This window comes from Berghia stephanieae, chromosome 4 (genome assembly GCF_034508935.2).
Source record: "Berghia stephanieae isolate SIO BIC M18660-M18661 chromosome 4, UCSD_Bste_1.3, whole genome shotgun sequence".
NCBI lineage: Eukaryota > Metazoa > Mollusca > Gastropoda > Nudibranchia > Aeolidiidae > Berghia > Berghia stephanieae.
Window position 1 is genome coordinate 18,813,349 of NC_088363.1, and position 12,500 is coordinate 18,825,848.

General features: G+C 36.9%; 1 protein-coding gene across 1 annotated transcript in view; it reads right to left on the reverse strand.

Moving 5' to 3' along the window:
* Positions 1-2,883: 2,883 nt before the first annotated feature.
* The window catches only part of LOC144971713 (uncharacterized), a 14,767-nt gene continuing 5,150 nt past the window's right edge, over positions 2,884-12,500 (reverse strand). The window contains exons 4-5 of the mRNA XM_078912789.1: positions 12,473-12,500; positions 2,884-3,500 (exon numbers count right to left, since the gene is read on the reverse strand). The exon at positions 12,473-12,500 is cut by the window's right edge and continues 156 nt beyond it. Coding sequence (XP_078768915.1) covers positions 2,884-3,500; positions 12,473-12,500 — 645 coding nt within the window. The remainder of the gene's footprint in view (positions 3,501-12,472) is intronic.

Here is a 12,500-nt window from a genome sequence, read left to right on the forward strand (position 1 = left end):
TGGTGGACATTTTTAGTAATTGAAAAAAATAAATTAAAAAATAATTTAGAATTTAACCAAGTAACCTGATGACAAAGCTATGATTAAAATTACTTCTAGATGAATAGACACATCGCACTGCTTTATGCCAAACTAGTCGTAGGTTTATATGACATAATACGCTTGCAAACATAATGTAGAACTAAAAGAATTATTAATCTTTATTTGATATGAACTTTTTTTTTTCCTATTAGAATGTTAGTTTAAAGACAGCACAGCATCTTGAAATATATGAATGGAATGGGGTTCTGTACATGTGAATTATGGTTTGGAAATAACATTACTCTTCTCCAGTGCCATCTCATAAGAGGTCTACTGGAAATGGCTCGTCATTCTTCCCGGTCTGTTACCATTCTCTTGTCCAACTCTCCATGTCGTCAAGCCAAGATCACAGGGGACGTCATCTTGGTCTTTTGCTCATAACTTTTTCTTTCGCTTTGGTTTTTAAATGGTATTATGTTATAGTCAACAATATTAATCTTGAGCTAAGTTTATGATTTTTATTCACTTTAATAGTTATCGTTTGTGAAAACCCCCAAAGTTTATATTAATGATCATTTAATCACTATAAATTCACTTTTTGACATTCCCTTTCTTCTGTGATATAAAACTAGTTTGACATAGCGGGTAATGGGTGATCAGGAAAAGAAGTGATATATTAATATGTGGATATTTTACTTGTTTAACACTAAGTTTGACAATGAGAGACTGCTTATTTATTAATTAATGATTTTATTTGCCATATTTATTTTGTGTCCACATAGCATTTAACACGATAATTTGAATACATTCAATTTTGTAAAGCGGAATCTCTATTTATATCTTCCGTGCTCCAATATTTTGCCCCATAATTTTGGATTTGGTTTTCAAAATCTTTATGAAAATATTGTTATGAACTGTTGTAGACTTCTTATTCTCTGGAGGAAGTTTTGCATTTTGTTGTTGTTTACTTCTCTGATTTCTTCCATTTAATTGAGTCTCAACGTTTATGGATATTTCTTTCGAACTTGTTTTATGATGGTGTTAACAAATGACAATCGTTATTTCAGTCTATAGATCTCAGGAGGAAATGGTTTTGTTAGTTGAGAAAACAAAGTTGATTTTAGTATTAAAATTGATTTCATCCAAAGGATTTAAGAGTTGATTTTTTTTTTGTCATTGATTTCTTGTGATTTTATGTAATGATACTACTACTACTTCTACAACAACAACAACAACAACAACAACAACAACAACAACAACAACAACCACAACAACAACAACAACTACTACTACTACTACTACTACTTCGACTACTTCTACTACTACTACTACTTCGACTACTACTACCCACTACTACTACTACTACTACTACTACTACTACTACTACTACTACTACTACTACTACTACTACTACTACTACTACTACTACTACTACTACTACTACTACTAGCGGGTGGTTGGATGGGAGCATCACCCTTGAATCATATACCTATGATGTTCGCATGGTTGTACGATCCGATAGTGATGTCGTTTCTTTTTCTCTTTACTAGCCTATCCTGCTTCTTTGGTTTGTGATTGTATTTTTGACAGGGGATATTTTTTTTCCTGTAAATCCTCTGCCTGTTTGTTCTTGGTTATTTATAATTTAGCTTATGATATCTTTAGGTTATGATTTTGATTGACATTTGTACTATTTTTGTTAGATTGCTTGTTTTTTTTGTTTCAGCGGTCTCTCATATAACCTCAATTGTGTTGGAAGAGACCTAAAGCAACCAACAAACAAACTACTACTACTACTACTACTACTACTACTACTACTACTACTACTACTACTACTACTACTACTACTACTACTACTACTACTACTACTTCCACTTCTACTACTTTTCTGAAATAATAAGAATAACAATAACAAGAATTGGTTTTCTCATTTGTATTCAAATGTGGATTATGAAGTTCATGAATCGGGACAAAGAATGTGTGCTTACGACAATGCGTAATGGCCTAACAAATCATCCAATCATATGATCCAGTACGTTTCAACAGTTGCAACGTCACTTCCCTCGTAATGAGACATGGTAACTTAGTAACTGGCTCTAACCTATCGGAACGATGGCGGACGCCCTTATGAAATATTTCTCCGACGAGCATAAAAGCGTATGCATAGGAAATAAATCATTATAAATCTGATCATGTTTTGACTTTTACACATTCTGATCACAAGACATATAAAAAGTTCTCGCCAGCATGAAGAATAAAAAGTACCGATTTTCTCTGTTTAGAACCACGATGGCCGCCGTTGCTGGGCGACGTGACATCAGACTGTTGAATCCAATTGTGACGATCTTTGGGGGACGTTCAATACCCCGTTTTAAAATAATTTTTTTTCCACGCAATATCTGAAAACGTGAGATTCCTTCATGATTTGGCATTCATAGCAGAGAGAGAATGCAATAATTGCGTATTATTTAAACATTGATATACAACACATATTAAAAGTTCAAATTTTACTATCAAAACAAAGAAGTCAACTTTTTAAAAAAAGTAGTCTGTTTTGGAACAAACAGAATAAATAAATGCTAACACTGGCACCTTAACTGGGCTATTATGTCTAAGAATAGGAACAGTAATTTGTATGTAGTAGCGTCCTCGAGACCATTGTCATTTCGGATTTGGCTTTCTGTTTTTATTTGAACAATTTCATGAGTTTACTTTTTTTTCCCTTGACACATATAAATGGTGTCAAAATAAAGAAAACTACATTTTAAATCTCAAATTTTACACACTTCCCTGTCATCGTTGATGTTCACAAGTAATTTTTTTTTCAAGCAGATTTGATTGGTCTCTTCTACAATTGTTGATTCATATCCACGACCTCCTGTCTCTCTCTCTTCCCACTACGGTACTTATTGTGCCACCAGAGGTTCGATCTGGTCTTTGACAATCCTGATTCTTTCTTTTTCCTTCTGTTCCAAGACAATCATTGTTTGCCCATTGACAAAAAGAGGCAAATACACGGCCCATTTTCCTGAGCTCATCCCGAATTTGGCTGGATCGCCAAATATAGATGCTCGGGTTGATGAGGCTATTGACAAGACCGAGTGACGATAAAGCATTGATAGTCCATAAAGCCTCTATGGTCTTTGTAAACTCGTAGTCACAGTAGAAGTACATCATGAGTATGTACATAGGGCAATTCATCAACACGTAGGGAACAACTAAAGACACAGTTGTTATTGTTGATTTCAATTCGAGACGCGCTATTTGTTGTTGTCTTTGATCGCCAACGAGAATGGCCGCAATCTTGTTGATTTGTTTTCTAGCGTGTACACACAAGAAAATATTGGAAACTACTGTGACTGTAAGGGAGAGGAGACTAGCCAGTGCGAACATAAGATGGATTTCTGGCCTCATCATAAGGGGGTAGAAACATCCCTCGGCATCAGGTCGTATAAGGGAAAAGCCAATTGTCGTATAACCTAGGGATATTAGTAATGCGCATAAGAATTAGGATAAGAAACAATACATTTCAATCAAAGGTTGAAGAATTATTGATAAACCTGAACTTTTATATAGCGCAATATCCACTTAACGTCTTCTATTCAAATCGCTTTACAAGAGGTCCTTCGCCATCAGCAACCCTTAACATATAGGACGACACCTGACGCCTGACTGTTAGGCAAAAATACAATTTCTTTTCCGACAAAGACTGATGTTAAAGGCCAGGCACTCATTTTACACCTGATGACGATGAGAATATGAGTGTAGAGCCTTTTCCAAGGACTCAACTATGCACCGCTCAGAGCGGGACAAGAACCAATGACCTTTGTAGAGCTGAAGAGACATACACATGATGAAGTGGTCGATAAGACATCTCAAGTTTGAAGATATTGCAAGCTTTGATTAGGTTTAAAATTTCAATAAAAAAATTCTTTAAAAAGAGATTACATTCGAATGATTCTATATTATGTTACTTGTAATTAGTAGCAACTTAACTATTGCGTTCCCAACCTGCAAACGATCGACGAAGAAGAAAACGAAGATCTGTTCGTTTTCTTCATATAATATTATAGACATTTAGAACGTGTTTGTCCCAAACAGAAACTTGAGATCAAATAACGACCATTCAATTTTTGTCAAATCTAAAACCTTTCGACAGATAGGTGAGCAATCCTTCCAATTTTAGGTCCCCATTTTCGGAACTCTCTCCCATCACATGTGAGATGCTCTTATTCATTGACAACATTCAAATCACGACTGAAGGCATTACCTTTTTACGTTACAACAACCACATTTGAAAATTTTAATCATATTTCAGTAGATCTAGTACTGTTGTTACATGTCCTTGTTATCTTGTAGAACTGTAATTGTAAATCGCCTAGATAAACGCTGTTCATTATTATTATTATTATTATTATTATTATTATTATTATTATTATTATTATTATTATTATTATTATTATTATTATTATTATTATTATTATTATTATTATTATAACCGAACGCAGTTATGGATTTGATTTAACATTGTTGTAATGGACAATATTTTGTGTTGGTTTGAGAGTATTTCCATTACAACGCTAAGCCCATAACAATTTAGGTTATCAGACCTGCAAATTTTGTACACGTCCGCATGCCACAGTACCGCTCAAGAGCTACAAAAATTGTTAGCTTTCCCTTAATCGGTTATTTTCATTCACCTAATGGCCTGATTCTATGATATAGGGCGTTTCAACAAACGGTGCTCTTCAAATTAGCCCTTTTAAAAAATCCCCTCTTTGGCAGACTAGTTGAAACAAAACATCCATTTTATATAATGCAAGTCGGCCTGTTAGTCACCTATTACTTTTCAAAGGTCCATCGCATCAGCCAAGTACTCAGTCATACCTGAGTAAAATGAGTTACACTAAGCACAAAGTACCCCGTGTGGTGTCCGGGGTCCCTCAACTGAGAGGGTCAAGAATAGCCCAACGCCAAGCCAGCGTGTCGTAAAAGGCGACTAATGGTGTGTGATTCCCCCATCTTTGAGTCACCTGGTCCTCCAGGTTGGGGGTTGGCAAAGGGTTAACACCCCTTTCCGTTAAACTCAAACCGTTACAGAAACACAGACAGACAAACTAAATCCTTTTTTTAGCTTGGGCGACCGAAGAGTTTCTGGAATTACAGAATTTATGAAGGACAACAGACAAAGCCGAAAGGACTCTGCTGACCCGATGACGTCTTCGCCAAACAAGCAGCTTCGAATTGCGTCGTGGAACGTTCGCACCATGTATGAAGCAGGAAAAAGCTCTCAAGTTGTGACTGAGATGAGAAGATACAGGCTGCATATACTTGGAGTAAGCGAAACCCACTGGATACAATCCGGACAGAAACACCTCAAGTCTGGGGAGAAGATTTTATATTCAGGGAGAGGGGACGGGATTCATACACAGGGAGTAGGAATAATTCTAAGCAAGTTTGCCCAGAAGTCACTGAGAGGATGGGAACAATGCGGAGAAAGGATCATCATGGCGTCCTTTACAACACGGAGTAAGAAGATCAGCATGAACATTGTACAGATCTATGCCCCAACAAATGATGCAACAGATGAGGACAAAGATACATTTTATGGTCTGCTACAACAAGTCATTGACAAGTTGCCAAGGAAAGACATCAACATATTGATGGGAGATGCTAATGCAAAAGTGGGACAGGATAACGTAGGCTATGAAGGTATCATGGGACGTCATGGCATGGGAGAAATGAATGATAATGGTGAGAGATTTGCAAATTTCTGTGCATTCAACAGTTTGGTGATTGGAGGATCAGTGTTCCCCCATAAGAGGATCCACAAAGCAACTTGGGTCTCACCAGATGGTGTGACAGAGAATCAGATTGATCATTTTTGTATCTCTCGTAGATTCAGACGTTCATTGGAAGATGTGACAGTACGGAGAGGGGCAGATGTTGGATCAGACCACCACCTGCTATTGGCAAAGCTTAAGCTCCGACTCAGAAAACACGGGGCCAGATCACATACAAGAAGAAAATTCGAGGTGAATGCACTTGATGGGGAAAAGAATGAGGAATTCAAACTACAATTGAGTAATAGATTCCAACCTCTTACTGAGCTCGAGGAGGACATAGATGTAGAGTCACATTGGGCAAAGATCAAGGAAGTCTACATAACAACTTGCCACGAGGTATTGGGGGTAAAGAAATCGGAACATAAAGAATGGATAAGTCAAACCACCTTGGACCTTATTGAAAAGAGGAGAACAAGGAAGGAACAAGTGAATGCAAGCCGAACAAGGGCTTCAAGACTGGATGCACAAGAGCAGTATCGAGCCATAGCTAAGGAAGTCAAAAGATCTGTGAAGAAAGACAAGGAAGCATTCATGAACAGACTTGCAGAGAAAGCAGAAGCAGCAGCGACTGGAGGACACATGAGGATCCTTTATCAAACTACCAAGACACTTGCTGGAAAATATGGGAAACCAGAGGTACCAGTCAAAGACAAAGATGGGAAAACTATTTTTGGAAAAGAGGCTCAATCTGAACGATGGAGGGAACATTTCAACTGCCTTCTGAACAGATCACCATCAGACAACCAGCCAGAAATTTTGCCTGCAAGGAATGAGCTACCAATTAGCTGTGATCCACCATCGATAGCAGAGATTGTGGGTGCCATTAACAAGATGAAAAGGGGGAAAGCTGCTGGACCAGACCAGATTCCACCGGAGGCTCTAAAAGTTGATGCGGAAAGAAATGCTGAGGCCCTGCACCCACTATTTGAGAGAATCTGGAATGAAGGGATATTCCCAAAGGATTGGAAGGAAGGACATCTTATCAAGCTTCCAAAGAAAGGGGACCTCAGTAATTGTAATAATTATCGAGGCATCACTCTTCTTTCTATCCCAGGAAAGGTTTTCAACCGTATTATTTTAGAGAGAATTAAGAATGCAACAGATGCTAAACTGCGGGACGAACAGGCAGGTTTTCGGAAAAACCGTTCAACCACCGACCAGATTGCCTCTCTGCGAGTCATAGTGGAACAGTCTATAGAATGGAACTCTCCTCTTATTGTCAACTTTCTGGATTACGAGAAGGCTTTCGACAGTATTGACAGAGCAGCATTGTGGAAAATTCTGGCACATTATGGACTCCCTGAAAGGATAGTAAACCTCATTAAGGAAATGTATGAAGGATCAAGTTGCAGGGTTGTACATGAAGATCAGCTTACTGACAGCTTTGAAATTAAGACTGGTGTCAAGCAGGGATGCTTGCTCTCTCCATTCCTGTTCATCCTTGCCATTGATTGGCTAATGAAGGAAACCTCCAAAGGGAGAAGAAATGGGATACAGTGGACCCCCTGGACACAGTTGGATGATCTGGATTTTGCAGATGATCTGGCTCTTTTGTCCCACACCCAGGACCAGATGCAAGCAAAAACCACAATTATAAACAGCCTCTCGGAATCAATTGGTCTTAGAATTCACCCTGCAAAGTCAAAGGTCTTGAGGATAGGTACGCGTCAAAGGGAGCAGATCAAAGTAAAAGATCAAGAATTCGAAGATATAGACACTTTCTGCTATCTCGGAAGTATAATTGACAAGGATGGAGGCACGGAAGCAGAGGTGAAAGCACGAATAGGAAAGGCACAGGCTGCATTCACATCTTTGAACAGAGTTTGGAGAACTAAAGATATCTCCCTCCAACTAAAGCTAAGACTTTTCAACTCAAACGTGAAGTCTGTCCTACTGTATGGATGTGAAACTTGGAACGCATCACAGGCATGTATAAGGAGGGTACAGATTTTCGTAAACAGGTGCATGCGTAAGCTACTCAGAATAAAATGGATGGATAGAATAAAAAATGAAGAAGTATGGAAAAGAACACAGCAGAAACCAGTGGGAGAGGATATAGGAAGAAGACGATGGAGGTGGATTGGACACACGCTTAGAAAGAATGACTCAACTATAACAAAGAAAGTATTGGACTGGAACCCTCAGGGCAGAAGATCAAGGGGAAGGCCACGAGGAACATGGAGAAGAATTAAAGAAGCTGATATACAGAGAAGTGGTAAGACCTGGAATGAGATAAAAAAGTTGGCTCAGGATAGAGAAGGATGGAAACTGTTTGTCTGTGGCCTATACCCTGACCCAGGGTGAAAAAGGCAATGATGATGATGAAGCACAAAGTGCTTTACTCAATGGCAAAACGTCTGAGACATAGGTTTTTAAAAAAACAAAACATTTTCACCAATCCGGTCACTGACCACAGCATACCTATCGGTGGTCATCTGTGCAAAGTGTACTATTTCAACACAAATTTCATGCCTTTTTGTATTAGAGCAGTTTTTGTGTGGCGCAAATATGTTCAAATGAACAACGCTCGGGATTACTCGTGCGAATGTATATTAACTTTACAAGTTATTACATTCTTTTATAATTGTGGCATCATGTCTCGTTCTACAATTACGTGTAGCTGTTGGTCAGGGACCCTTTGTAAAGCGCTTTGAGCACATTTAGTGGATATTGCGCTATACAAAAGCTCTAGTTTTAGTTTTTTATTATTTTTTTTTATAACGTAATCGTTTGATTATTGGTCGTCAATAAAGATAATCTTTCCTTGATCTTTTGCGGCCAGTAACCCTAAGAATCTGCCATGACACACTGCTACTAAATAAAACAAAAAAAAACAAAAAACGATTGAAATGATGTACGTGTTATGATGATGATAATGATCGTGATAATGACGACAACGACGATGATGATAATGATGATGAAATGATTAGATACTAATGGCATCATTATTATTATTATTATATTATTATTATTATTATTATTATTATTATTATTATTATTATTATTATTATTATTATTATTATTATTATTATTATCATTATTATTATTATTATTATTATTATTATTACTATTAAGTATAATATAATATAATACAATGGATTTATATAGCGCCTAGTTCTAATTAAGAATTGCTCACTGGCGTTTTACATCAATACATCATGTATCATACACAAATATATAATTGGCATGTTAAAAACAACATAAATTCGATGATAACATAATATAATATAATCAAATACATACTAACAGTCCAAATTATATGCCCTATAGATAAGCTCAGTTTTTAACCGTTTTCTAAAGGTCAGTGGATTTTCACTATTTTTAGTTTCAATACTGATGGAGTTCCACAGTCGGGGGGCATGGTGGTCAAAGGGTTTCTCACGAAAAACGAACGATTTTAGGGGGTTCCCTTAGGATATTTAAATTAGCAGATTTTAAATTCGACTGGGTTAATAAAGGTGGATAAGTTCTTGAAGGTAAACAGGGGCAGAATTATTTAAGCAATTAAAAACATAGGTAAGTATTTAAAATTCAATTCTAAACTTTACAGGTAGCCAGTGTAGGTCCTCCAAAATCGGGGTAATATGCTCGCGCTTTTTAGATAACGTTACCAATCGAGCTGCTTTGTTCTGTATCTTTTGGAGTCGAATAATGACATTATTATCACAACCATAGAGCACGCCATTGCAATAATCCAGGCGGCTAAAAATCAAAGAGACAACAAGAAGTTAAGTAGTATTAATATCAAGAAGCCTTCTAATAGCACCAATATATCTAAGATAAAGATTGCAGGATCTAGTTACATTAGTGACATGGGCAGACATGTTTAATTTGGTATCAAATAAAACTCCTACGTCTCTCACATGTTCTTTAGTGATGGGAATTACACAATAAGAAAGATTCAGGTTAAGCGTGGAAAGGTCCACGAGGCCCCGTCTTGTAATTTGCAACACCTCTGTTTTGTTTTCATTTAACCTGAGTTTATTGCAACACATCCAGTCGCTAATCTCAGAGATACAATTTTCTATATCCGTCATAACATTGAGACGATTGTCGATATTGATGGGAAACAGTAGTTAGGTGTCGTCTGCGTAAAAATGGAACTCAATAAAATATTTTGAGATGATGTCACCTAATGGTCTGATATAGAGGGTGAATAATGAGGGTCCCAGAACTGAACCCTGCGGTACTCCAAAAAATAGGGGACAAGGAGAAGAGAAGTCATGTCGATTTACAGACACAATTGATTTCTGTCAGAGAGGTAAGAGGAAAACCAGTCAAGAACAGTACCCCCGAATCCGTATAGTGTCTTAAGTCTGTCAATTAAAAGAGTATGGTCTATTGTATCAAAAAAACAGCACTAAGGTCGAGTAGTATGATAACAACATAATCCTTTTTCCGACATAAATGATTTATAATATCGTTGTGAATTTTTAATAAGAGCAGTTTTAGTGCTGTGAAAAGGGGCGATAAGCATACTGAAATTTAGAGAATAATTTGTGTTAATTCAAAAACGTGTTAAGCCTTAAAGCAACAATTTTCTCAATTAGTTTCGACATGAGGGTGAGATTCGAGACTGGTCGATAATTATTTGGGTCTTCTTTGTCAAGGCTAGATTTCTTTAATATGGGAATGACAATAGCATGTTTAAGATTATTAAATACCTCACCAATAAACAAACTAGCATTTACAATATAGATGAGAACGGGAACCAAAATAAAACACTAGAAAGAACATGATATGAAGGAATTGGATCTATTGGGCTAGTTTTTTTTTTTAGAGCATTGTCTCAGCGCGGACAGTACTTCCGTTTCAGTGGCGGGCTACAAATTCGTCGAATGCTACTCCGACTGAAAGTGCACTAGTTTCCTTTACTTGTGCTTTTATTCTCTCTTCCTGTGTCCAACTCATTCCGAATTCCTGATATTTTATCTCTAAAGTGTAGAGAGAAACTATTTGCGGTAGCAATAGGGCCCTCGAAATTATTTGAAGGGTGATCCTGAATTCAGTTTGTTCAGGGTGGAGAACAGTTCACGTGAGTTTCGTTAGGCGCTTGTTATTTTATTTTGAATATATCTTTTTATAACATGATAGAATCAATTTGTTCCGTTGGTGTTTTAGTCCTAAATAGATATGATAATGAATTTCTAATTTGGATCGACGCCAAATCCGTTAGGCAGACCTGAGTTGATGTTTTAGTGTTCGTAACTCGTTGCAATATCACTCTGTGTTTGGTCGAATAGTTATTTCTTTCGTGACCAATGGGCACAGCTCATCGAACACAGTTTTCAATGAATCATTATAAATATTTACCATTTCATGAACATTATCAAAACTATTAACAGAGTGAGTAATTCCAAAGACTTGATGGGTTTTTGAAATGTTTCTATGTTTAGTGATTTTGTTTTGCGGTATGTGATCGTTTTCTTCACGGTTGTTTTGCATTCAATTTTTAGATTTAAAGCAATCAGGTTATGATATGAAATTGTGCGATCCAAAACGTCAACGTTGTCGATTATTTTTAAAATCCTTCCTGGAAATTACTATGTCTAAGATGTGCCGGCACTATGAGTTCTGTCCTTTACATATTGTCTTAAATTGTAACTATCTAAAATGTCCTTTAGCTTCAAACGTTTGCATCCGTTTGATCGTCCATGTGAATATTGAAATCGCCCAGTATAAGAATTTCACCATTGGTTGTGCTAGTTTCTAACGCGAGCGTGTCGATTTCATCATAGAATTGGTTATGTGTGAGGCGTGTGAGTTTATTCCTTGTGGATGGAGGAGGTCTATAAATTATAACAACATGGTACTTATCATTCCTTTCCGAGGTTAAGGTTATATCTAGAGATTCGAAAATATTGTAATTAGATTGCGTCTTGCTTTTCTGTAGATTAACGGATTCTTTATGAATAACAAAAATCCCTCCTCCTCGACCGGTTTTTCGATGCTGTGCTATAAAACTATATTCTCGTGGAATCATTTTACTGTCATTGTTTTTAAGCCAATTTTCCGTGATAATAAAAATGTCCAAATCCTTCTCAAAGATAGTATTTTCAATTAAGGCTTCCTTTTTAGTAACGGACCTTGCGTTGAGCAAACCAACTTTAAGACATTTATGATTATGATAATTGTTAGACGATGAGTTGTTGATGATTTGTATAGGTAGCAAGGAGTGTCTTCATTCAATGGCTTTATGTTGGAATGACAGTGTGTAGAAACGATCAAATACATTCATGACCACTTTTATCCTTTTCAATTTCTTTCTTCCACCACTTTTCCCCCCAACTTGTCTTTATTCCATTTCTATTTTTGTCTATCCTTTCCTAAAACTGGTCATTCGTCATGTTTCGATTCTTTAACACACGTGATGACAATAGTTCATAATAACATAATCGAAAAATAATAGGTGGGGGCAGCTGGTAAGTTGTATTATATTATTTGTTAAGGGACACCAGGAAGTTTGGTCGTATTGAATCGCTGCTAGCATTTCAATGCTGCTGCTGATGATGATGATGGTGATAATGATGATAATGATTATGATGATGATGATGATGATGATGATGATGATGAAGAAGGTGAATGCTGAACATTTGGCTACTTGCCTAATGTTATGATCCAAGTCAGAGCAAT